At 40.2% G+C, this 27577-nt stretch overlaps 1 protein-coding gene across 6 annotated transcripts in view; it reads left to right on the top strand.

Annotated features, from left to right (window-relative positions):
* Positions 1 to 27577, top strand: part of LOC121723629 (guanine nucleotide-binding protein G(olf) subunit alpha) — a 178815-nt gene that overhangs the window by 71040 nt on the left and 80198 nt on the right. Inside the window, exons 1-2 of one of the 6 annotated variants that reach the window (XM_042109535.1) lie at positions 14634 to 14676; positions 15007 to 15054. The exons of 4 other annotated variants lie outside the window; for them this stretch is intronic. In XM_042109535.1, the coding sequence (XP_041965469.1) occupies positions 15052 to 15054 (3 nt within the window). In that variant the 5' untranslated portion in view covers positions 14634 to 14676; positions 15007 to 15051. Of the gene's footprint in view, positions 1 to 14633; positions 14677 to 15006; positions 15055 to 27577 lie in introns of those variants that run through there. One more of the 6 variants, XM_042109523.1, reaches the window with a different exon arrangement.

Consider the following 27577-nt stretch of genomic DNA (forward strand, 5'->3'; position numbering starts at 1 on the left):
TTGTATATTTTTCATTATTTAACATTACTTTATAGAAATCTGCTTTTACTTTGACATTAAAGGGGAAATCCGGCCATTTTTAACCCCAAAATCATTTTCCTTAGGGTCACCTCGTGTTGGGTGAAGCAAAAAAACCCGAAAACAATTGATTTGACCAAGCCGGAGATCAGCCCTGGCTGCCAGCGTTTCGAAATTAGCTATACAGCTAGCTATGGGGGCAAGCGATTTAATCTAATTTGGGGCCTCTAAACACACTCAGAAAACCATTCCAACACCTATGGAACACGAGTTGCTTCCTTACGAGACACCACCATGCTCGTTTAACCCAAATAATGTGGCGAAACATTATAAACTTTGTGTTTTTGCGTGGAGTCACTCACCTAAGATTAGGCTACCCCGTTGACATATCCAGCCCATTGCAGAGCCAACGCGCTCCCAGCCATAGCCACAGAAACGAAAACTTTTTCCTTGGTGTTTTGATTGCAAAAAAGAAACAATCGAGCAGTGCAGTTGTCATGTCCCTAAAATCTCCATGAAGCGGTCATGTCCATATTTATGACTATGTAACAACATAGCAATGATTGCTTACAGGTAATCAGCAGCCTACAGCTATATCTGTGCTCTTGAAAGGCATATTTATCTGAAAGTAATTGTGAAAGATATTACCAACTTTTTTCTTAGTAGGGGTCCAAGCAGAGAAACTGCGGCAAACCTATTGTTTTTGTTCTGATTATTCTTCCATATTATTATGACCGCAGCAAAGCTAACTATATGAAAAAAAATTTCCACCGGAATTTTTTTTTCTTCAGTAATTTCGTGTCAATGATTCCCGGGATACTGAAAGACTTGGTGGGCATGTAGCTCTACAAGGATGACACAGAATAGGGATATAACGATTACCGGTATAATGGTAAACCGCGAAAAAAATGTTGACGATAACAATTACCGTTTTCATTTCAAATATCATGATTATCACGGTTGATTACCACGGTGTGGAAATCATGTGTTTAATCCTTCCCAGCTTCATCCAAGCCTGCTTTTGACATACAGTAGGCCTGGTACAATGAAACAAAACTGGTACCCTACTGATTCTGTTATCTACTTGATGGATTTAACTGTAGCACAAAGCTAATTAAACATGACCAAGGAAAAAGTGAAAGGGACAACACACAGTGCCACGGTAACGTTATGCTATGAATTAAGAATGCTCAGCTCAGCCAGATTTGTTTGTGCAGTCAGGATGTAGGCCTGCACCAGAATAAATCACATCTACTCAGTAACAATTTTTTTACCCTCCCTCAGCACCCCCAAGTGAAAATGCATCCCTTGTTAAATGTTGCACTTTTGATAAGGTCTTGCCTATATTTTGTAATATAGTAAATGCTGTCACACTTTTTGAAACTATTTCAGCTTGTGTAGGCCTAATAGTGCTTTCTGAACATATTGAACACACTTTTAAAAATACAGCGATAATACTGAAAACCGTGATAATTTTGGTCACTATAACCGTGAGGTTAAATTATCATACCGTTACATCCCTAACACAGAACCGTTGTTTTTTGCTTTGATCCAAACCCCCGTCCCCCCTGAACTGAACCCCTGAAAGGAGGGTAGGGCGAACACAGTTTTCTGTGAATATCTTGAGAACCGTAGGGCCTAGGAGGACCACATTTTTTTGTATGTTGGTCTTAAGGCAAGACATGGCAGGTGAACACATTGTTTTTTCATGCACTGGCCAATTTCGAGTTTTTGTGCTAGATTGCTACCTTAACATGTCCACCTAAATTCACCAAAAGTTGGCATTCTAACATTTCATGCACTGCACATGTGTAGTACCATTGGAAAGCTCTTTTCTTCCTGCATGACGCTGTGCAATTCAAATAGGGACACTTCCTTTGTATCAGCAACCAATCGCGAAAGTTCAAAGGCGAGTCTAGGCTGAGAACGGAATCTCATTGGCTGTGTTTCAAGGCTGTTTTCTCAAAATGAGTTTACTCTTCCACTCTGAGAATGAAATCTCCACTTCAGAAGCACTTACATACACCAAACTTTCCAGTCGTATACCTAATTATATTTACAAGACTTTTACAGAATGGTTTGTTGATATATTTATTCCTAGCCTGATTTATGTGACATGTTATTCGTAAAAACATATCTACAAATTTACAGTATATTCTTATTTACATGACAACAAAAGTAGATATCCATAAATCCCTCTGTAATTTTCTCCCATCTAATATGTTAAGACAATGAAATAAGAATTTTGAACTTGGCTTTATCCAAAGCTCAGATTTAGTATTTTAAAATGTATGCAAATTAGCACATATTTAACTAATTGAATGCCAAGCTGTTTTCGGAAGCTTTGTTCTAGAGTGCCAGCAATCTAGACCATTGTTGATGATTTTTGTACAGCCACAGCATATTCTGTGTTCTGCTATGAACACATACAATGGCTTGTTTAAAAGATGAGACTTTAAGCTTTCAGTGGGTGCAAACCGTGTATTTCTACACGCCTCTGTTCCTGAGAAATCCCAAGCTAAACAGTGGCTAGTTTTCATCAAAATCGCAGTTTTTTTCTAGAAATGGAGATATAACGTCTTTCATGAAATATGAAGTGTTGCCAGTAAACTTCCCGGGAAGTGATCAGTGAGACCTGGGGAGACTGCCACCTAGTGATAGACCCACGAAAATGGCCTGGTTTTGAGCTGCCGTGCATGCGTCACTGATTCGACCCAAAGCGGCAACCGAGTTATGATAAAATGTCCAGATAAAATGTCCAGATTGTGGGTTTTCATGAGTTTTGATCGTCATATATTTCATTTCCATTCATCACAGAGTTCCCAAAATCACATATAAGGTGTGTTAGAGTGTCTAGTTTCGTAATTTAAAAAAAAGGCTAAAAATGTAATATGTTTTTGGCACTCAACGCATAGGAAGGAAAAATGTAATATTACGTTTTTGGCACTCAATGGGTTAATTATAATGCCTCATTTGCATACAGTGGGCATCGCTTTCAAATGACCACTTCATTCGCGCATTACGCGGCGTGAAGCTGCGTGAAGCTTTAGTACCACTTTCAGCCACTGTGCGTCGCTCTGCCACTGTACATCGCTCTGCCTGCCGTCCCTTACATAATTGTTGCCGAGAGTAATCCCAGCCTACGAATTCAATAACAAAATAAATCATGCATAATTAAACATTACCTCGATTTATGCTACTTGGGTATGGCTTAAGGCTTGACTACACGAAAATCGAAATCGAAATTTGCTGTCTACATTATTGTCAGTGTTGGGGTTAACGCAACTACGCAAATCAAAACAGTGGTGTGATAATTGAGCCAGTAGAGAAATAACTGTTCAGAATTAATCTGTAGCCTTGGGTAGGCTTCTGCAGAAAACAATGTTGTTGCCGATTTAATACTATCTGGCGACGTTTTTAACAGGCTACGCAATAGAGGCTTAGACAACTATGACCCACGTTTTGGTTTCGTAAATTAATTTGCCCTACTTCTTGACTGCAATGTAGTCAATTGACTGCTTGACATGTAATTTTTATTTTTCTGTACAATAAACAAATACATCTGCTTTATGCCGCAGAATTACATTCATATTTGGCTGACTGTAGACGCGCCACTTCCCTCCCCATATTCCAAGATTAAGATAGTATGAAGTGCTTTTTGTACAGGCTACTATCATAAAAAAATAGTTAAAACGAATAGCTATTTGCAATTTGACAAAACACTGGTCCTCATTTTGCGAATGCGAGGACGATATGAGCCTGTTGCATTTAGTTAGATGTCCGAGTCACGCATAATGTTTGAAAACCACTGGCTCGTAATCACAATAATTTAACATATGACAGTTGGATAACCTACTTCATCATGTCCCCATGCCTACATTTTTGTGAGTAGCAGATCGTTAAAAACAATAAAGTATGGCTCTCCGTTTGGGACATCGAAAACTTATATTTTTAATAGACTACTGTCGAAGATGCTGACTTGCAAAAGCCTTGGGATAACACATTATCTCCACTATCATCAGTTATGCCCCTTGATCAAAGTGGGGAATGAAATAAAAGTTTGAGAACCACTGGCTTAACAAGTTACCTACAGTCCAGAACACAGAATCTGTTGCAATATTCTGATAATCGGCGATGATATCGGCAAATGTTTGTTTTCCAAAGTAGGAATTTCACTTCACCATGCACCTTCGACAATACCTGGCCTACCTGGTATCATTACAAACATTATTCTGTGTCCTAAAACTGGCATATTTTATGGCATTGTGTCATGTACGTTCGTTGCAAAATCTAGAGAAATGTGTGAGGTGGTCAGCGGGGGACAACTGAGACACACATTGGATTGTGTTATTACTTGAACATTCCACACTATCCACAGCTGTGGTAGGCCTATCAGGGGCAGGAGGATTACTGTCAGCGCAGGCTTTATATAAAATTCTTCAACAGAAGGCCTCGAATGTTGTCTTGTTTGTGGAGCGCTTTGCTTCGCTTCTGTAATTTCGGCTTCATTGAAAATGAGGGCTTCCCTCAATGACCCTCCGAGAATAAATAAAGGTTGAATGAATGAATGAATGCAGGCTTGCCCAAAATAAAGGCATGTGGTTTGCGCAGCCTACAGTAAATAACAGACCCGCCAGAATGTGCGTTATGATGCTTTTTTACGAGCAAGATGTTTTTGGTACCCTATGCACACTGCATGTTCTTAAATAACAATGATCATCAGTAATATTCGACCATTAATTTGGGTAAATGGGCAAGCGTGACCACCTTGATTGGCTGATGATTGTAACGCGGGCATGAGTCCAAACACCTCCCTTACGATGATGAGTTACAGGTCTCAGAATGCGTGCGCTACACAAGGACGGAAGATGATTAATAACTGGGGCTGTAGGCTATTCACAAAGGCTTTGATCTTACTACTAGGAGTAGGCTACTCCTAAATCGCACTTAAAGATTTTAGATTGGAGTTTTCTCTTAAAAGTTATTCACAAAGCCTTTCAGACAACTCCTAAACTGAGTCTTCGTGGCTATGGATGACGTCATTATTCATGCACGAGTTTGTCTGAAGTGACCACCTTGATTGGCTGACGATTGTAACGCGGGAATTCCAAACACCTCTCTTCCAATGATGACTGACAGGTGACAGGTCGGAGAATGCGTGCGCTACACAAGTAGTGCGAAGGACGGAAGATGATTAATAACTGAATAAAAAGGCCTAGCCTAAATGAATAAAGAGTAAGGCAAAACAAATAGCTTAGTAGCCTAATGAAACATAGGCCTATGGATTGATGCAGTAGCCTACCTTTGCAACATTATTAAATTAATCTGTCACCATATCCCTAGGCTACGTTTGCAAAGAGGAGAACATTTTAATTTGATTCACAATGAAACGTTACATTTCATTTACATGTTAACAATGAGTAGTTTTGGTTGTTGTTGGTGGCGTTATTGCATCCCTTTTATGAATGCAAAATTGTTCCCTCGCGATTGGAAGCTCCTGTTGCGCATAGGCTATTTCAAAACATCGCAACATAAAATGCCACAAAAAAGCTGTTTATGAATAGGTCTTAGTGAGTTAGGAGTCCTCTCGACTTAAGCTGTCCCACACTTAGGTGCTACTTTTAGGTCTAAAATGCTTCGTGAATTACTTTTTGTGAAAAAATTAGGAGTCCTAAAGTTAGGAGTGACACGCCCATTATTTTTAGGAGTTGCTCCTAAATTCGCCAGTTAGGAGCTACTTTTAGCCTTAAAATTCTTTGTGAATATGGCCCCTGAATAAAAAGGCCTAGCCTAAATGAATCAAGGCAAAACAAATAGCCTAGTAGCCCAATGAAACATACGGATTGATGTAGTATCTTTGTAACATTATTAAATTATTCTGTTACTATGCCTATGTTTGCAAAAGAGAACATTTTAATTTGATTCACAATAATGTTACATTTAATTTACATGTTGACAATGATTAGCCTAGTTTTGGTTGTTGTTGGCGGCGTTATTGCATGTTAGTTATGCCTACAATGCAAAATTGCTTCCTCGCGATTGGAAGCTCCTGTAGCTGCATAGGATTTCAAAACCGCAGCTTTGTGAATAGGTCTGTGAGTAAGGAGTCCTCTTGACTTCTTTTAAGCTGAGGTGGGAAGGTGTGATTTTTGGGGGGAAGGGCCGGATTAACTGGGCACAATTGTCTGATGGCCCCCCTTCCCCCCAGCCAACGTGAATCGGGTGGTTAGTTAATAGGCCTATCGTGAAGATTTTTCCTGCCATCTAAGGCACGAGCGCATCTGTGAGGCCAAGCCTCACCAAGTAGCTCGTTTGTTTACAACTAACATTCCATTTAATTAAACTGCTTTATAGCCTATGCCGAAATAGTTTTCAACATTTTGAATATTAGTGTCGGGTGAATTGAAATGTTCTCAAAGTAGCCTTATGGCTGAAAGCTGCTTGGGACCCCCGCCCCCCGTCAAGCAATATAACCATACAAACGCGCTTCCTGCACTCATTGTTTCAAAAGGAGTAATTTTGGCTTTGTCAGAACTGAAGAGCTGTGGACGGCACGGCACGGTATGCCCAATGAAAAATTAACGCAACACAACACAGACACCGCTTCAGTCACTGACATGAACGAAACACAGAACCCGCTTCTCTCACGGCAGTCACTGACAGTAACCTAGAATAAATGCATGGGGGAAAACACTTCCCCATGACAAAGACATCGTAAAACACTGAAAGTTAATATTTTGTCACTAGCAACATTCATCTGTCCTTTGTCAAATATATTATGTTCCAAGTACCCTATGCGTAATGCTGCTTCATAAAGTTGAACAAATACATTTGCTTATTTCACAGAAAAATATAAATAGCCAGTCTACAGTGCAGAGTTGGTAAGTTATGGTAGGCCAACTTGTAGTGAACATACAAACAGGGGAAATTATTTCTCTTGCAGCTGAGTAGCTTCAGGTGCGCACGTAGACATAAGGCCGAACATGCAAGCGCCAATGAATCGTGCTCTCACGACAATCGCGCCGTTAAACTTAAATAGGTTAACATCACTCTAAGTTCGCCTTCAAGCAAGGAAAACGATGATTTGAAGACATCTGTTTCGTTGGAAGGGCAACACAGAGACAGGCCCGATGGCAGGGCTGTTATGAGAGTATTAAAATATGGGATATTCTACGGGAAAACATTAAAACGGCAAGACAGCGGGGAAAGTTAAAATACGTGATAAACACGGAAAAAGTTGGCATGCATTGTTTCGGTCCCCGTGCACAGGGATTATTTGTCATACTATTAATCACATATGATTATTTGTGAAATTGTGCAAACAGGCGCAACACATTTGAAAAGGAAGGACTGGTAGCATGCAAGCTCACGGGAAAGATTGATTTAACCTTATTTAACTGTAGTCCCCGAAGTTGACGAAGTCATCGTCTTCAAAATGCGCCGAAAGCAGCACTAAGCAGCAGTGTGACTAGCCGACATTCGTGACACTCCATAATGGCCCCCTAAATCCCATGAACACAGATAACTCTTACACCAACCTTGTTTTGTGCCTTTTATTCACGTTTGTTTAAAGATTTAGTAAGTACAGTATAAGTCCGTTTCACTCCCCACTTGGATGCAGCTCCATAGGTTTCCATTATATCCAGTCATCTTTCCCCTAAAAGGGAGCATGTACATGCAGCACACTGTACAACATTCCATCAGCAACTATGTGTAGAAGCACTAACTCAATCTAGATGGTGTGAGTGGTTACGAACCAACCAAGTGGGCAAGACCATGAATAATAATTAGGCAGTTCTACGTAGCAATGACCGCTTACCCAGATTGGCTCAATTTTTCTGCCTTTTCCTTTCATTTGGCTATTGCATACAGCAGACAAAGTGCATAGATTTCAAACTTACCACAGATCACAAACTCATTTTGACCTATGTTATTTTCAAAAACAACAGGAAAAATGGGATTTTATTGGCATGGGATCTTTAACACACACATGCTTAAACACACACACTCACACATAAAGACACACGCACACACATACGAACACAGTAGATATGCAGGCATACACACGCACATGCACACACACAGACTTACACGCACGCACACACACACACACACACACACACAAACACAAACTTGCACACACACACACAGGCACGCACGCACACTCACACGCACACACACCTGCACGCACACACACATAGAAATAGACACATGCAGGCACACACACACACACACATCCACACCCCATTACCCCCACACACACACTCACAAGTAAACACACATACTGTACACACACAAAACACATACACATGCAGGCAAGCAGACAGAAACACACACACCCCATTACTTCCCCACACACACTCACAAGTGAAAACTCACACACAGAGAAGCCCATTTATACACTCACAAGCCAACACACACACAATGCACAGACACATAAAAAACACACATGCAGGCAAGCACACACACACACACACACACACACACACACAGTGAAAACACACACACATAGAAGCACACATACACAATAGCAAATGCACACATGCACACATTCATTTACATACACAAAAGTTGCAAGAGTAGGGAATGAAGTAGGAGATGAAGAGACAAATTGACAAGCGTGATTTATTTTTGTTGAGAGAATGTGCAGGACTGAGCGGCGGTCATATTTTGTACCGCTTTGCGGTACATCTACAGTGGCCTTTACCTTGAAATGGCCACTTCATTCACGCATTACGTGACGTGAAGCTGTGTGAAACTGTAGTACCACTTTCAGCCACTGTGCGTCGCTCTGCCACTGTACGATGCTCTGTCAGTAGCCTGCCTGCCGTCCCTTCTGAAAAAGCAGGAGGCTACCTTTAAACATAATTGTTGCCGAGAGGAATCCCAGCCTACGAATTCAATAACAAAATAAATCATGCATAATTAAAAGTGACCTCGATTTAGGCTACTTGGGTATGGCATAAGGCTTGGCTACACAGTGGTTAACGAAAATCGAAATCTGCTTTTGATACCGGTGCCGCTCCACAAAACGAAAAAATATCTTAATTTGCTGTCTACGTTATTGTCTATGAAGGCATATCTGGCAAGTTGTTATTTTATGAAGACGTAAATGATTGCTTTGCTTTCATTAATGGTTTTGCTATAGTCAAGTTTGCAAGAAGGATACATAACGCTTGAGCATGCCACCACAACTGTGGTAGCGGAGCATGAGTGGTTGGTTGTAGTTACCCCTACCTGTTTTTTTCAATGTCCATTTCCCGACTGGTCATGGAAATTCAGGATTTTTGTCAGGGAAGTAATGGAATTTTACATTTGACTTAGAATGGGAACCCTGCTTAAGATACACTAATAATAGAGCCTTTTTACAAGAGTCTATTACCCATTGCAGTGGGAAAAAGGTTTATTGTAAATGTGTTATATCTAGGGCTGTCAAAAAAACTGATTAATTTCGATTAATTAATTTGAGAAAAAATAACTGATTAAAAAAAATAACGCAGATTAATTGATTCCGTATGACCTTTGACCCCGAGCCGTTCTAGTCATTAACCATTAGACTGTAAAATGAAGGAGAGAGAAGAAAATGTGCTGCCTAGATCATTGATTGGAACATTTACTTTTAAGTCGCACATCAATGCGAAGAAATAGTGTTGACATAGTGGGGAGTGTTAATTTGTTTTCATTGTGTCCCCTAGGTTATATCTGTGGCCTGAAATGCCTTGTATGTGGAAAAAAAAAACTTATTCCCGAAGCACTTTTGAATTTATTTCCTCAGCATATTAGGTCATATCATAGATTATTATGGACATTATTTGAACAGTGAAAATAATAATAAAAGAGTTTTTGAACTTTAATCGATTGACAGCCCTAGTTATATCTTTTAGTTTATTTCACGTTCCTTGGTGAATAGAAGCAATATTAAAAATGCATTTGGGTATAGAAAATATTAAATTAATGCATGTTGGTGGAAAGAGGTGGAAAGGTGCGATTTGTTGGGGACAGGGCCGGATTAACAATTCATAGACCCCTGGGCACAAATGTCTGATGGGCGCAAGACTTCCCAATCCCAAGGATTCTCTCTGCTGTAAATTTAAGAGCCTTTAGACATTTTATTATTATCAACAGTTTATTATTGCCATTTATTGACATTTGTACTTTTGCATTGTTTATTGACACTTTTGGAGGCTACTTTTGTATTGTTTACTGGACCAAATAAAAGTCCTCTTCCTTTTCACACCAACCTTTCACACCACTTTGAAAATGACATCAGGTCAGAGTCTCTGTTAAAGCAAGATTGCTGCCCATTTCAGTTATCTGAAAGAGATGTGTGTAAATCATTTAGAAGGGTGAATACACATAAAGCTCCAGGACCTGACAATATCCCAGGTTGTGTTCTCAAGGCTTGCACATCTGAACTGCCTAGGTCTTTATTGACATCTTTAATCTCTCTCTGCATCAGTCTGTTATCCCCGCATTCAAGAGGTCCACCATCATTCCAGTCCCTAAGAAATCAACAGTGAGCCAATTACCAACCTGTTGCTCTCACCTCTGTTGTTATGAAGTGTTTTGAGCGGTTAGTTAAAGATAATATTACATCCTCCCTGTCTTCTACATTAGATCCACTCCAGTTTGCCTATAGGCCAAACAGGTCCACAGACGATGCGATAGAGCAGTGTTCAAAGCAAATGCTTTCTCACCTGGATAAGAAAAACACCTATGTACGGATGCTCTTCATTGACTACAGCTCCACTTTTAACACCATAGTTCTATCCAAGCTGATCATGAAATTGAGAGACCTGCACATCAGTTCCTCTCTGTGCAGTTGGATCCTTGACTTCCTGACTGACAGGACACAGGCGGTACGGCTGGGTAACTCAGCACTGGTGCACTGCAGGGATGTGTGTTAAGCCCCCTGCTGTACTCGTTGTACACTCATGACTGTATGGCAACTCACGCCTCAAACACCATCATTAAGTTTGCTGATGATGAGTCTGCTTACAGAGCAGAGGTGGCAACCCTGACATCTTGGTGCCAAGACAACAACCTGCTGCTCAACGTCAGCAAAGGAGTTGATTGTGGACTACAGGACACTGCAGGAAGAGCACACACCCATCTACATTGGAGGCACAGCAGTAGAGGGAGACGGCTGCTTCAGATTCCTTGGAATTAACATCAGTGAGGATCTAAGCTGGTCACACCATATAGGTATGGTCACAAAGTCAGCAAGACAGCAGCTCTTCTTTCTTCTGTGGCTGCGGTTTGGTATGGATGGTGAAATACTGACTAACTTCTATAGTATGGTAACAGCACTACTCATGATCGCAAAGCTCTGCAAGCAGGTCAGCGCAACGCATCACAAGGACTGAGTTACTAACTATCCAGAACCTTTACAGCCAGCGCTGCAGAAAGAAGACCAAGCGACCCCAGTCATCCCAGCCACAGTGTCTTCACCCTCCTACCATCTGGTAGAAGGTACAAGAGTATGTGGACTTCTATGAGCAGATACAGAGACAGCTTCTTTCCACAAGCCACCAGGATGCTGAACTGTAATTCTCTTCCCCATAGCTAATCAACCTCAAACCTCAGAACCCCCACCCAGACACACAACATGTCCCCTCCCCACACACATACACACCTTTTCATCATTCCCCTTTTCATCACCGCCCCCCCCCCCCTCACACAAACACACACACACAAAATACACCTTCTTAATTACTGCTTTTAATTTACTCTTTTAAGTTGAGCTGGCTCTTGAGCTTAAGAATTTCATTACTTATAATTCATTTTATAAGTGCATGACAATAAAACTACTTGAACTTGAACCTCTGCTTCATCCTTTGCTTAAAATAGACCACCAGTCACAGTTACCCTTTAAAGAAGCCCTATGCAGGTCTGGTTATTCCTTTGCTGTTTCTGGGTTTTCGCCTGATTTGGGCTCGCATTTTTCACGACATGGCTCCCCCTGCAGCTTCGGTAGCAAGTGACTGCTACGCTAAACCCCCACTAGCTAGCGAGCTAGCCATCAAGAAACCAAGCTAAACACATACGGGGCTCACAATAAAACGGTCGAGCAAACACATTGTTCAAGAGACTATCAAACCACATTACAAAAACGAAGTTCACCCAAGGGTAGGCTACTTACAATTTCAACCGCAAAAAAGCCAAGTTGGAGTCCGTTTTGCAGTCTTCTTAGAAACTACAATCTGACTACATTTTCGAGACGCAATTGGATACTTCCGCTGAGTCACATCCGGATTTGTTCGGGACGGGACCAGAAAGTTGCATATTCGTTTTTCCCGCAGAGAAACACTAGGGGGAGACGAAGCACCCACCAAACGACCCAAAAAGTGTTGTAGAACCATCAGAACGACTCTCAACCTACATAATTAAGGTCATTTTTGCTAAAATTGTTGCATAGGGCTTCTTTAAACCTGAGAGAGGAGGAAAAGGGCATGCGCGGGTAGGCCCGAAATGTTAGGAAATAGATTAAAAATAGGATTTCGGTCCCTTCCAGTAAAAAAAAGTCATCCAATGCAGATGTAAATTAGGTAAATAATGCAACCTTAACAAAACCGAACTCTGGGATTTATTTGAACGTTTATTTTGAAGTGTTTCAGTTTATTTGATGTCAGATTTACATGATTCAAACGTCCCTACCAAGGCAGGCTACTTGCTGTAGGGTTTAATATTTTTCCCGAAAATTAGATTAATCAGATCCTGGGAAATAAAGTTTTGTTTTTTTTGCTTCCTAAGCCCAAGTAATGTATCCATAGCCTATCATTCAAATATGTGTTCCGAAAACCCAAACTGACTTTTTTTATTTTATTTTTTAATCATTAGTAAAACAAAAGCAAACAGTTTACTGTATGTCTATGAACACAGTTTGTAATGATCAATTCTGAGCTGCGTGACATCTGCTGCAGCTCTAATTATGAAAAGCCAAGTGGATTGTATGTGACTTGTCTGTTCTGAAAACCTATAACCCTTATGAAAAACAATTGGCCTATTTTAAGGAGCTCCAAATAAACTAACGAAATCTGCTGAAGTAGCCTAAAGCATGTAGGCTAATGATTCCTAAAACATACCAAACGAAGTCCATTCTGTGGCTATTGAAATTTGGGTATATCGTGTTAACTGTAACCCACCCTCTGAAGCCTTTCGTGACGCATAGAAAATACTTTTTAATGAACCTGATGTGTTCTTCATTCTCTGATTCTAAAAATGTCATTTTTGAGTCATTAAAACTTAATACAAAGTGGCAGGGGTGCAACTTGTCTGAAAGGAGTATTGCCAATTTTTTTGCCAAGCCCAATTGGAGGGGGGGGAGGGGTCGACTGTGCAGGTTTGCATGAACATCAATAGAGGATGAATAGCCTACAGTAGGTACCGTAAATCCTCAAATTATGGCCGGGATTCAGGGACGTGGGAAGTATTTTCTGAGAGAAAGTGCGGATGATGTGAGCGGGGGTCCGGGGATTCACCCCCGGAAAAAAAAAAAATTGACTGCTAAAAACACCATTTTAACACCGTTTTCTGAGGGACAGAAATACCAACAGAGAAAGCAGTGCCCGTCATCTGTCTGAACATTGCCTACCTGCAATTGGCTATCACTTCACTGCTTGACACTAACCCCACATGGAGAAATGTCGCACGTTAACAATGAACCTTTCAGAAATTATTTATTGTGCGAATGGGTTAGCAAAACCATAGCGTTTGGTGAACGGAGATGCAGATCACCCTAATTAATTTGTTTGCGCGACAGCCCTTTCTGCGTTCACTCCAGTGAGAGTGAAATACCGGTAGGCTAAATGTTTAAAGGCTGTGTCATCACCATAGGCTATTTGCTACGATATTTACCTCTGTTACAACTTTTAACTTAGGCTATAGCCTACAACAGTCTAATTTCGCGTGTCAATAGGCCATAGGTCCCAAATTAGTGCAATTGTCTAGATAACTGAAATCACCCATTTCTGTCCATAAGGGAATGCTATAATATTTACCTTTTGTACCACAGAATTCAGTACACATCATCTACAGACCAAGCCTAACCGATTGAATTTTTCCGATTTTTGGTTCGTCACTCTGTTTTGAAAGTTATGCATCAATCCAATTTTGGGACGTGGCCTATAATAATTCTATTACCTATATTGTATCTTGTAAAGGTCCAATCCTATTAAATTTCATACACATAAGCAATATTGCATTCTCTGGACGCAAACTAAATTTTGTACAGTTCGGTCCATAGGGGGCGCTACAGCCCCCACCTTCATTCTGTTAAAGGGCACTTCTGCCATTTTCATTGGACCCCGACGCTCACCGCTTGCAGCAGGGGTCAAATCAACAAAATTGCAGGACTCTTATTGTTTTTGTTATGATTTTTAACCCTTTCATGAAATTATGTTTCTGCAGCAAAACTGTATCTGCAACCATACTGTAATATATACAGACACCAAATTTTCACCTTAGGTGCCAAATCAGTGCATGATCTCACAAAAAATGAAATGACCAAATTCTGTCCATAGGGGTCGCTATAATAAGCAAATTTACGTTTTTACTCATATTTCAAGATCCATATGGAATTTTTGACATTTTTTTCTTTCTTTTTATTCCTTCAGAGCTCCTGCATCAAATGAAGTCAGCCACGCCAATTTGACCATGGTAAATTGTCCCGCCATTTTCAAATATCTCAAAAGTGAAGCAAATATATCTCCTCCCAGACCGTTGATCTGATTCTCATGGAATTCGGTACATTACAGACCAGGCCTAATAGATTGGCCTTTTTGACTTTTGATTCGTTGTTTGAAAGTTACGCATCATTTTTATGTTACATTTTTACCATAGGTCCCAACTCAATGCATGATCTCACAAAACAAAATTACCCATTTATTTCCGTAGGGGGTGCTAAAATAAGCAAATGTATATTTTTGCTCATATCTCCGAAACCGTATGGAATGTTTGACAAATTCTTCTTTCCATTTGTTCCTTCAGATTCCCTGCATCCAATGAACCCAGCCACACCCATCCTATTCAAACATGGTACAATCTAAAAACTGCTGGGTTAGAAATAACCCAAAAACAACCCATGTGCAGAGTCAGAAAGTAGTAGTCAGAAAACTTACTCAAATGAAAAAATATAATGTCCGCAACACTGCTTTTGACTCTCATATATTTAATGCACAACGTTTCAACCCTGCTGGGTCTTCGTCAGGCAAAAAGCCTGAAGTCTAACATGATCATATAATTCCAAGAAGTATAGCAAAAAATAGGACAAACACAGGACAACAAACAAATATGGCCTCAAATAGTAACTTGAGATTTTGTTGCCAACTGTGCTCACATCACTTTAACCATAGGCCACACTGGTCCAGGGATATCGTACACTGTTTGTATGAATTCCCAGACCTGTGAGCAGGAACCAGGATACTAAACATGGAAGGGGGAAAAAGCCTTTAAGCATCCATATATTGTACCCAAGAGAGATGGGTGCTCCAAGGCAGTTAGATTTATTACCACATAGGCTTGAGAACATTGATACCCCTCCCTCAACATCAATACAAACAGGTACTCTGCCTTTGCTCGTGTGAGATACTCAGCGATGTTTGTTCAAGCCTGTGGAGGTAAAAAACAAAACAAAAACTCTTGTGTTGCCACAGTTACCTTAAAAAAGTAATCTGATTACTGATTACTCCTTTAAAAAGTAACTTAGTTACTTTACTGATTACTTGATTTTAAAAGTAACTTAGTTAGATTACAAGTTACTTTATTAGTTACATTCAGCAGCTGCCGACAACACCCCCGCCACCTCAACATAAAAATGACAACTGGTTTTGGCAATACTCACTTTATTGGAAGTGCATTTTAACAGTAATGTCAACAATGTATAAGCAGACATCCCAACCTGAAAAAAGTGATTTCAGGGAGGTATCCCTTTAGCCTACTTAGATACTGAAATACAGATTAATATGTTTGTTCAATAATGTCTAGTTAGTACACCAAATAAGTAAGGCTGTAGATAGAAATTGTAATAATAAAATATGTAGATTTTGGTAGTTTGGGCTTTTCATGTAGCCTTGGCAACTAGCCATCTAGTGTAGGCCTGAATAATATGCAAATGAAATGACCCTTGTTAAACTCACCACAACAAGTCTTGCAATCATCTAACCCACCATGGGCAATGCTAAAGTCACTGTTACAAACACTGCAGTGTGCAAGATTATCATTATTTTTTTTACTCTTGTGAGACAAGGGTAGACTTTTTATAGTCTGATGTGAAATGGGTCTTAAATGTAACTTTTTGGACTGACTCTGCCATGGCGCTCCTGTTCCTAGATACACTGAACTGATTAATTTAGTTCGGGAGAAAAGAGATAAAAGCCCACCTACACTGAAAACTGATTGATTTAGCGAAACAGGCCAGGATGCTCTCTGGCACACACGCACCACCCCGCTCTCTCTCTCCCTCTCCGTCGTGTGCAGGCTACACTCAGATGCACCCGCGATTTGAAGTCTCGGTCTCTGGAAAATATCGCAAGTACCCGGATATCCTTATGTTGGCAAAGATGACAGCTTTTTTTTTTTTTCTTCGTCAAAACAATTCATTTCATACCCCCTGATCAATATATTAAAATAACTGCTTCAAAATTGGCTAAGACAGTTTTCACCGATAAAAATCACTGTGGTGTTAATGTTTAATTTTTTGAGAAGGTATTAAAAAAGGTATTAAAAGGTTTTGAATTTCACCTCAGGATTTCTGTATACCCTGATAAAAATGCAATGAATTGGAACAATATAAATGTGTAAAAAGCAGGCTATTATAAACCTAAATGTCTCCACATTTAATTTTATTATCACCTCATTTAATTTAAGCAATTATTAACAAGACTATTTTGCACTTCCTCTACGTTATCTCTCCCTAGCGAGTAAAATCAGACGTTACCATAAGACTGTGAGTAGACCCTTGTAAAAGTGGTGTGACATCACTCCCTCCACGGAGTTTTGTTTACTTTTCCCTCAACTCCCAGTGAAGTGCAGAGCTACAGTAACACGCTAGACACGAAGTGTGTGCCACTTATTAGGTGATAGTTTCAATGGAGAACCCTTTGTGCGAGGGTATTACTGTAAGCTGCGTAGATTCAACACACATCCATAAATCTGGCTAACTAAATGTTTTTGAAGTCAGCTGTGCAAGACTGAGCGCCGTGGCAGCACATTGAAGCATAGGGGTTCTTATAGTAGCGGTTATGCTACAGTGTTTTAGGGGAAACGGTGTAATGGAGTCGTATTATTGTTTCTAGCGGATACCCAAAATGTTGGTATAATTTTTTTTAACTAGATGTACCGCATAGCGGTACAAAATATGACCGCCGCTCAGTCCTGTACATCCGTTCCGCGAAAATAAATCACACTTCAATTTGTCTCCATCTTTTACTCCATCCCCCACTCTTGAAACTTTTGTGTATGCTTGTTTGGCATGCCTGAGTGTGTGTGCGCGGCTGCACAGAAAGTAGCCTACTGGTGCTGAAAAGGTGAATAGATTGTAGAATAGCCAAAGAAGATGTAGCATTGTTATAAAACCTTTAAAATCTCTAAACAATCACAAGTAGGGTAGTTCATCCATTGCAACTGGATTGATGAAAGCTCACTTACACCTGTAGGCTACATTGTATTTGGGAAAAGCAAAAGGTATCAGCATAATGTTATTTATTTATTTATTTATTTATTTATTAATAAACAAAAACATCTTTGTCAGTTCCATGCCATTTTCAACAGCTATCAAAAACAAAGGTCATTTTTGGATGGATGGATTTTTTGTGAATGTTTCTTCTCCTACATAAGATTTTAGTCATCTTTAGTTTATCTGATACTTTATTGTCAATGCACAAATTAAGTAACAGTAATCTGAAACGTTATTGTTAACGCACAAATTAAGTAACAGTAGTCGAAACGAAACGAAATGCTGTTTTACATCTAAGCAGTGGTGCAAATAACTGACATGTCCAAATGGGCCTTGATGAAATGCGTCGCTAGACTGTTCATACACATTTTAACGGGCCAAAGTTGAAGAGCTGTTGTCCGTTATTGTTCGTGCAAATATAGGCTGATTCATGATCCCTTGCATTGTGTAACTGAGGTCCATGGCTAGTCTGGCTTTCCCCCGACCAAGCTCAATCTTTTAAGAAATCAAAAAATAAATAGCGGGCAGATCAGGCTGGGTTCACCCAGCCTAGTCCATAGGCACCCGATATTGTTTAATTTTCCGATTGAGATATCCACGCTCTGGCTATTCTAAATGCAAAAATGCATCAGGGAGTTGACAAAACTGTTACTAACAAACTAGATCCTAATAGAAAGCTGTTAGCTTCCCTAAGCTACAGGTAGGCTTATAAGGTAGGCCTATTTACAATAGGCTTGTTGTGTTGTCAATAGGCTATGCTGGCGACACAAAAAATCTCCTTTGGAAACCAATGGCTTACGCCTTACAGTATCAAGCGGACTTAAACTGCCATATCGTGGCGAAAAGTTGTAATAAAATTCACGCAGCTCCATGAGTCAAGGAAAGCGCAAATGAAGTAGCCACTTCTAAATGGGACCCACTACACAGTAGCTTAAGGTATGTTGCTAAAGCAGCCATAATGAAATGAAGGTGTCATTGTTTGGATACTTCACACACACATGCTTTTTAATTTCACAGACTACAACTACCAAGCTGGAATCAAAGCACATCGATTCCCCTCTCACACCCTGTATGCACTTAAAACAAATAAACAGGCGTCTCAGTCTCACGCATGTATAGGCAAAACTGTATCAGACCGGTGTAACGTTGGTAAATCTTCCATTGCACAGAATGATTTTTGTAGCACGTGCAACAAATGCCAGTCGAAAGATACAATTACAGTGCTGCTATCAATTTGCTTGGTATAACCGCATTTATAGTTTTCAACAAATGCAATCAATCAAATTGGCCTCCATCACTCAACCAACACTAACGGTAACATTACCTAGGTCCTTATTGATATTATAAGATTAACGTACCTGCAGTAAAAACCAAGCATGTCCGATAAACATCCTCAGATTTATTTCGGCTTCAAGAAGAAATGGGAATTACATTTCATGTGAACATCGTCCTATCCTTATTAGACGTTCTCTGCGGTAAACTACAGTTCTTGTAGGAAGCGTCCATTGTTTTTCCAACCCATTTTTAACTTCCAACAAAATTACGTCTCACTGCAACGATGCGCCATCTAGTGGACAAACGACTACTTATCGCCAATACTGGAAATGCAGCCATGATGATGATGATGATGATGAATATTTATTTTGGCTTTCTTTTAATCCTACTGAATTTGTAATTATGTATCGGCTGTTCTAATACCGATAGAATGTGGGTGCCTGTGTGTGTGTGCATGTGTATATGTGTGCACCGCCATCTACAGGCCAATGAGTGTACAGTCACTAAATGTACACATAACCTAATTGTTTTTAGACCCCCCCATGGATGAAATTCTACGAAACTTGGCATACCCCCAGAGAATGCCAGGTCAATCATAAACACATAAAATGTGGTGCAGTTCTGAACATCTTAACTGAAGATAGGGGCGATTAAAGCAGAATAATATTGCATTTTCATTTTTTACCGGGGGGGTGCAAATCACAAATGAGTGATTATGGGCCAGGTTGATGTGGGCCCTTGAGACCAACATACCATAAAAGATTCTTCATCCTCAGTGCCACGGTCCAGGTAGTTATTTAGGAAAAACTTAGCCTAGAAATCTAGACGCACCCTAGCGGCGGCAAATTAATTTGCTCAGCCTGTACGTCTAGTATCAAACCATAGGGATTTCTATTGGCTGACGTCGTGGACTTCATCCAATCACAGCGCTCTATTTTGTTAGAGAGTCTTAAGGCGGGCTTAACAGGATAACGACAGTCCTGTGACGGTGAACAACAAGGAAGGTGGCTATGGCTAATGAAGAGCGGTTGTTTGAATCGGCGTTGGCATCAACTTTGGAGGAGTTGGAGCAACACAATGCACTTAAGTAATTCCTTTCGAAGAAGGATGTATTTGCCGTTTTGCCGACCGGATACGGATATGGTCGTAGCGCTGGCCTATTGCATGCCTAGGCAGTTTGAAAGACAATTCTCTGCCCGCCCCTTGGATTAAGCGAGGTAAATGGTTCGATTCCAGACTATACATTTCAATGATATAGGATGGCCCGCCAGGCTAGGAAAAACTGCTTTTTTTGTGGTTCGGGGGGCCCAGCACGGGGGAAGTGGCCCCCGGGGACGAAACAAAAATTTTCCGTAAAAGTCTAGTGGGACTACATACCCACCAAATTTCATGTGCACCGGTGTTTCGGTGTCCCGGGTATCGTTGACCAAATATTCAGGAAGTAGATGACGGGAAAAAAAAAAAAAATTGACAATCATTATATGACCGCTTCGCTAGCGGCGGTCATAATAAATGTGGCTGGGGCATCTTCTCTGCTAATTTCGTCAGACTCGTCAGTCATGCTGGCTACTATTACTCCAAGAGACAGATTTTTACCTTAATGACAAATATTGTGACATTGTTGTATCACACCCCTAGGAAACAGTCACGCAAGGCAGCGTCTGAATGATCCATCAAGCGCTGTACGAATCACAGGCTGCTCACATTTAGCCTCTGCTTATAGGCTGGCAGTCGCAGGACAGAAGAGTTATCCGATTTGCCAACGACTGGGCGGGGTGGGCTTTGTAGGCATGGCTGTATGGAGTGTATGTATGGTCCAGGGTGTTATCTCCTCAAGTTGGAAAGCTCACATGTTGATGGTACTTCGGTAAAACTTTCTTGAAGTTGGCTTTATTGAAGTCGCCGGCTATGATGAATGCAGTCTTTGGATGCAGAGTTTCGTACTAATCGATGATTTCATACAAGTCGTCCAGCGCTCGTGTGGTGATGTGGTGGAATGTAAACAGTGATGAAAAAGACTGCTGAGGATTCCCTGCGTAGATAAGGCCTGCATTTAACCATGTGATGTTGGAGGTCAGGAGAGCATCCTGTCAATGTTGTGTGTACATCCATACACCAGCATTTGTTAACCAGAATACACACACCACCTCCTCTGTCCTTGCCCAACTCAGTTGTTCTGTCCTGCCAAAGGATGGAGAACCCCTCTGGTAGAATGATAGAGGCTGTAATTAAGGTGTTCAGCCACATCTCAGTAAAAACTTTTAAAAAAAAGACATTGCAGTTTTTGATATCTCATTGAAACGCCAGTCTGGCTCTGAATTCATCCAGCTTGTTATCCAGTAATTGGATGTTAGCAAGGAGAATTCTAGGAAGGGGAGGACAATGTTGTCTTTTCCTCAATCTGACCAAGCTCTTTTCCCTCTTTTCCCTCTTATCCTCCGGCGGTGCTTCTTCCCAGGTAACCAATGTAAACAACCGGGTAAACTAACTGAAAGTCCTTCGATGTCATTCCAGATTGCAGATTCAGTCTAATATCTAAGAGGGTCTGTCTATCGTAAGTGATCAGCATTTGACACATTGATAAAAAGTGTGAAAATAAAACTAGAAAGATTAAAGAAATGTAAAGTTGAGGAGGACACTGAGCGAAGGCAGCCATATCTCTGGTGCCGACGTTACAAAGACCCAATGCCTGTAGCCTTCAAGTACTACAAACAATCCCTTTTTCATGAAGGCACAGCATTCCAGTTGCAGTATCCTGCAGAGACATGAAAAAGGCATGGAAATACACAATATTCTCACTAAACACCACAAAAACAAAATAACTCCTACTAACAAAAGATGCCCTTTAGCAACAGCAACCTTTGCAAATGTTTTGTGCATTTCCTGTGATCATGTAGGCCATAGTTGACATGAGCTATTGCCTGTCTTCTGGAGCGAAATGTGAAGCATATATTAGATGTGAAGCACACAGATATTTTCTTATAGATTATTATGCTGTGTTCCAGAGAACTCAGTAATCGTTTCCCTGTTCTAGACAAAGACAAAGTCGCAATTTCCTAAAAAAGATACAGTGAACATCACTTAAAGTGGGAGTTTGTGTGTGCCACTTAGGGCAGACAAAGACTTTAAGGGTTGAACAAGTTTAATTTCAGGGTTAACAAGTTTCATTTCAAATATCCAATGCAGCATCATTTTCTTTTTGTTAGTGACACATGCTGTTATGCCATTTTATTGATCTTTGCTTTGTTTTTTTTTAATCAGTAACTTAGACCACCTAGCTCAGGGGCGGGCAAACCTTTTGGCTCAAGGGCCACATTGGGTTTTGAAAATTGCCCGGCGGGCCGCACAACAACCCCCCCCCCCCCCCCCACGACACACACATACAAAAAATACATTTTTTATAGCCTATAATTTAGTATGAAAAGTATTTGTTTTAAAATGTGAATTGCTTAAAAATACTGCTAATTTTATGCTGTTTAACAAATGTATAAATTGTGCACTGTCGCTTTAAGACAGTCACTTTAATTCACGTTTATTTCTCAATGATCTTCTGCCTGCTCCGCTATGGCTAGTGCTGTTACTACGGCTGGGCCCTCTCACAGTTTTTAAATGGTCAGTAGTGGGAACTACTGTTGCCTTCATGATTTCCTTTTAAAAGTTTCTTATAAGAAGGACATATCACTCGATAATAAACTTGTAGGCCTACTCGTAACAAAATGCAATTGTAGCAGAGTAAAGAGTAGATTACTTGCTCAAAAATGTACTTGAGTGAAAGTAGAAGTACAGTTTTGAAAAAGGTATGTGGAAAGTTGCCGTTCCTCGGAAAAAATACTTTTCTACTCATGTGCGTTAGGCTTGTAACGCGTTAGGCCTACTACCCACCCTGGAAGATGAATCCGAACGTGAGAATTTTCATCACACTGTCGTTTCGTAGTCTTCGTAGTCTTGCTAGGTCTCTACCTCCTTCACTGAAGGACCACACGATGAAGAGGATGATGTTAAGGCCTAATGTATCAGACTCTGGAGCTTTTCTTTTCAAAAACCTGTCCATGTTGCTGGCTAATTAACGGCGACACAACGCTATGACAACTAATCTGCTATCAAGTGCTGTAAATAGATGTCATACAGGCTATGTTCCAAACCGTGATTGCAGCTTCGGCGTTAGAAAAAATAATCTGAACTATTTTCTCTGATGTGGCCTCCATTTACTTAACTGCGTAATAAAGCTAGAAGAAAGATTCCAAAATTATGCATTAATTTATTTCAATTTCATTTTATTAGCCTAGTTCCCGGTTGAGAAACACTGTAATAGACCATGTTTGAGTCATGGGCTTACTAAATGCACTTATACTAACGCTTCCATTTTGAGTTTTGGAGTCTTGCTGCTCTGACCTTGCTTTTTTAGTCCTATGAAACAAAGTCAGATGCTCAATAAAACTTTTGTTTTATTAACAAGTCAGGCAACTGAAATTAATAAATATTCAATCCTAAATGTTCATATTTCCTGCAGTATGACAATTAGTTTTGTCAGAGACCCTAGTTTTTTGATTGGATATTGGTAGCACAGTCACTTTCACTGGATTAGGCACTAAACCAAGAGCCTTTGGCTAGACGGAGGTGCTTAGTTGACTTATCAATTCCAGACCCTCCCCTTCTCACACCCATTGATCTACACTGGCAGACTCGGGCTCTCCTCATTTTTCAACATGAAATAATTTTTAAAAAAAAACTTTGCAGATTTGCAGATGTAGAGTAGTTATAAAAAATACTCCGACTGTCTCAAAAAGCTGTTTGGTCGCTTTCTGGAGCCCTAATCCAAGAATGAGAATGACTTATGATTGCTTAGCATGCCTAATGCATGAGGACTATGGCACTCCCGATTAGCGATCGGATTGGATTTGGGGCAGCCGTGGCCTACTGGTTAGCGCTTCGGACTTGTAACCGGAGGGTTGCTGGTTCGAACCCCGACCAGTAGGCACGGCTGAAGTGCCCTTGAAGTGCCCCCTCACTGCTCCCCGAGCGCCGCTGTTGTTGCAGGTAGCTCACTGCGCCGGGATTTACTCCAACGTTTCCTTGTCACAAAAATCTTAAGCCATATGTGCTCATTTGATAAGCTAGCCATGGCTGTGACTGCCCAGTGTCTTACATACTGTATCACCATCATACACACAGTTGCAAAAAGTCACAACAACTCACAAAGAAATTCTCCTCCATCCGTATCACGACCCAATAAAAATAAGCTGCAAGAAAACATAATAATAGTTCAATTGAACATATTAATAATATCATTAGGAAGCCTAGCAAATATGTCCTTGTGTCACATTTAGAGTCAAACTGATCATGAAGTACAGTGAGTTTTTTAGTGTTAATTTTATCACCTATTTTTAATTTAGTCTTAGTCTTAGTCTTGTGACGAAATGTCCTTTTTAGTCTTTGTCATATTTAGTCATTCAAATATCATTTTTGTTAGTCAAGTTTTAGTCGACTAAAAGTCTCGTCATTTTAGTGTAGTTTTAGTCAAAAGAAAACTAAAGGTATCTTAGTCTTAGTCAGTTTTAGTCAACACATTTTAGTCTTTTTTTATAACAAATTATTTCTGATTACCATTTGAGTCAAATAGTGTTTCACACATCTCAATTTTCCAAAAATATTGTGTGTCCACAGGGCTACTCGTCTGTTATAATGACTCATTCTGATTTTTTGTCAGTCAGTATGTTTACATGCACAGGTAAGTCGAGCTACAGTTATAGCTTGGCTGGGATTTGACCATAGACAGTAAAAGATTTGACTGGACCACTGTCATATTCGTAGACCAGTGTTTCTCAAAGTGTGGTCCGGGGATCACTGGTGGTCTGCAAGCTATCCCAAGTGGTCCGCGAGCAGACGTGGTAAAATATAATATAGATGAGTTGTTTGCAATATAACTTGTATGTAAATCCAAACAGTTCTGCAACACTGTCTATGTAAGATATGCCAATTTAAATCATACAGTATGAATCCTCTGACACAATAAGCAGTGCAAAGACAATAAGCAAGGTGGTTCAGTGAGTAGGCCTATTGTGTAGACTAATTATAGGCTACTGTTGAAGTAGGTCTAATCTTTTTTTTTTTTAGCTAGGGTTAGTTAAGTGGTCCTGAAACTGAAAAAGTTTGAGAAACACTGTTGTAGGCCAAACTATTAATGTTTTACTCCGCCTCGCTAGATGGCGATATGCGCCCAAACACAACACATTCCCCAAACAGACTCTCCATCTTAGCCATAGCTAACCTGCTAGCGAACTTTCCATATTACTGTAGCTTACTTGCTAGCAAACTTTGCATCAACAGTCTAACTAGATGAATAGTTGACATTACATGCTGAACATTTTCGTATGGACATTCTGGGGGATGTTAATTTGTATGAGAGAAGCTTCAACTTCTGGGTATGTAGCATTGTGGCATAAAGCTTATAGTTAGCTTGCTAACTCTGGCAGAAATCTCCAGTGTTCTTGTTCCATGTAGTTTCGTGTTGCAGCCGCAGGGTTGCAGCAGCAGCACGTAGACTAGCCTACAGGAAAGCTGTTGCGTATGAACTCATTCGGAATATTTTGAAAACATAACAGCTAGATATTCTGTCTTCTCATTTTGTAGACGAAAATGAAGAGAGATTTTATCTTAGTTTTTATTTAATGCAAAACATTTTAGTCTCGTCTTTTTTCGTCAACAATAATGCATCTTAAGATAGTCTTAGTCAGTGTTTCAGGACATTACTGCCGTCTCGTCATCGTCTCGTCTTAGTCATGAAAAAAAAGGTCGTTGACGAACATATTTCCTCTCGTCTCGTCTGACGAAATTAACAGTAGAGTTTTTACCAGTCAACCCACATGTAGTTGACTGCAAATGCAGGGTCTTAAGTGAGATCATGGGGCCAGGGCTTCAGGTGAAGAGAAGGCTGAGTAGACCTAGAGCACTCCATAGTACAGTACAGCTGTCTTTTTGCATATTGACTTATATCAAAATAGTTATTTTATTTTGATATTAATGTTCACCTGCTTATTATTCACCTGCTTATTATTTTGCTTTCTGTATCTTAGTTGTAGCACTGTACTATAGATGAGCCATAAATGGTTGGGAATGCTGGACTGAACCCACTGCTACGTTTCTGACATGCATCCAGGGAAATGTATTTACAGCTTAGCTAACCTTAAATGGAAAAGACAGACTTGGATTGGTATCGGTATTAGTAGATACTCAAAGTTGTGGCATATATCGGTATCTGGCATGAAAAAGTGATTCCATGCCAACGCCACTTTCAGGTGTGGATTTTCTGAGTTCAATGGACATTCAGGAGTGTTTGTGTATTCTACATTTATAACCATGGTTGCTAGAGTTCCATATAACCTATTGTATGCACATGGGCTGAACGTGTCAACATTTTTTCCAGTAAGTATATTTCTAATCAGGCTATTCACATGAACTTTTCACCACACATGTTTGGATTTCTTTATATTTGTGGGTTTCCTGAGTTAATACTAATGTCTGTTGAAAATTTCAGGTGGAAATATACTTAAACAAAATTGATGTGTTCAGTACTTATTATGACCGCCGCTAGTGAAGCGGTCATATAGGGATTGTCAAACACACACAGGCACCCACATACTATCGGTATTAGAACGGCCGATACATAATTACAAATTCAGTAGGATTAAAAGAAAGCCAAAATAAATATTCATCATTATCATCATGGCTGCATTTCCAGTATTGGCGATAAGTAGTCGTTTGTCCACTAGATGGCGCATCGTTGCAGTGAGACGTAATTTTGTTGGAAGTTAAAAGTGGGTTGGAAAAACAATGGACGCTTCCTACAAGGACTGTAGTTTACCGCAGAGAACGTCTAATAAGGATAGGACGATGTTCACATGAAATGTAATTCCCATTTCTTCTTGAAGCTGAAATAAATCTGAGGATGTTTATCGGACATGCTTGGTTTTTACTGCAGGTACGTTAATCTTATAATATCAATAAGGACCTAGGTAATGTTACCGTTAGCGTTGGTTGAGTGATGGAGGCCAATTTGATTGATTGCATTTGTTGAAAACTATAAATGCGGTTATACCAAGCAAATTGATAGCAGCACTGTAATTGTATCTTTCGACTGGCATTTGTTGCACGTGCTACAAAATCATTCTGTGCAATGGAAGATTTACCAACGTTACACCGGTCTGATACAGTTTTGCCTATACATGCGTGAGACTGAGACACCTGTTTATTTTGCTTTAAGGGTGTGAGAGGGGAATCGATGTGCTTTGATTCCAGCTTGGTAGTTGTAGTCTGTGAAATTAAAAAGCACGAGTGTGTGAAGTATCCAAACAATGACACCATTTCATTATGGCTGCTTTAGCAACACACCTTAAGCTACTGTGTAGTGGGTCCCATTTAGAAGTGGCTACTTCATTCGCGCTTTCCTTGACTCATGGAGCTGCGTGAATTTTATTACAACTTTTCGCCACGATACGGCAGTTTAAGTCCGCTTGATACTGTAAGGCGTAAGCCATTGGTTTCCAAAGGAGATTTTTTGTGTCGCCAGCATAGCCTATTGACAATTTATGTTGTAAATAGGCCTACCTTATA

The sequence above is a fragment of the Alosa sapidissima genome, chromosome 1, assembly GCF_018492685.1.
Source record: "Alosa sapidissima isolate fAloSap1 chromosome 1, fAloSap1.pri, whole genome shotgun sequence".
Taxonomy (NCBI): Eukaryota; Metazoa; Chordata; class Actinopteri; order Clupeiformes; family Clupeidae; genus Alosa; species Alosa sapidissima.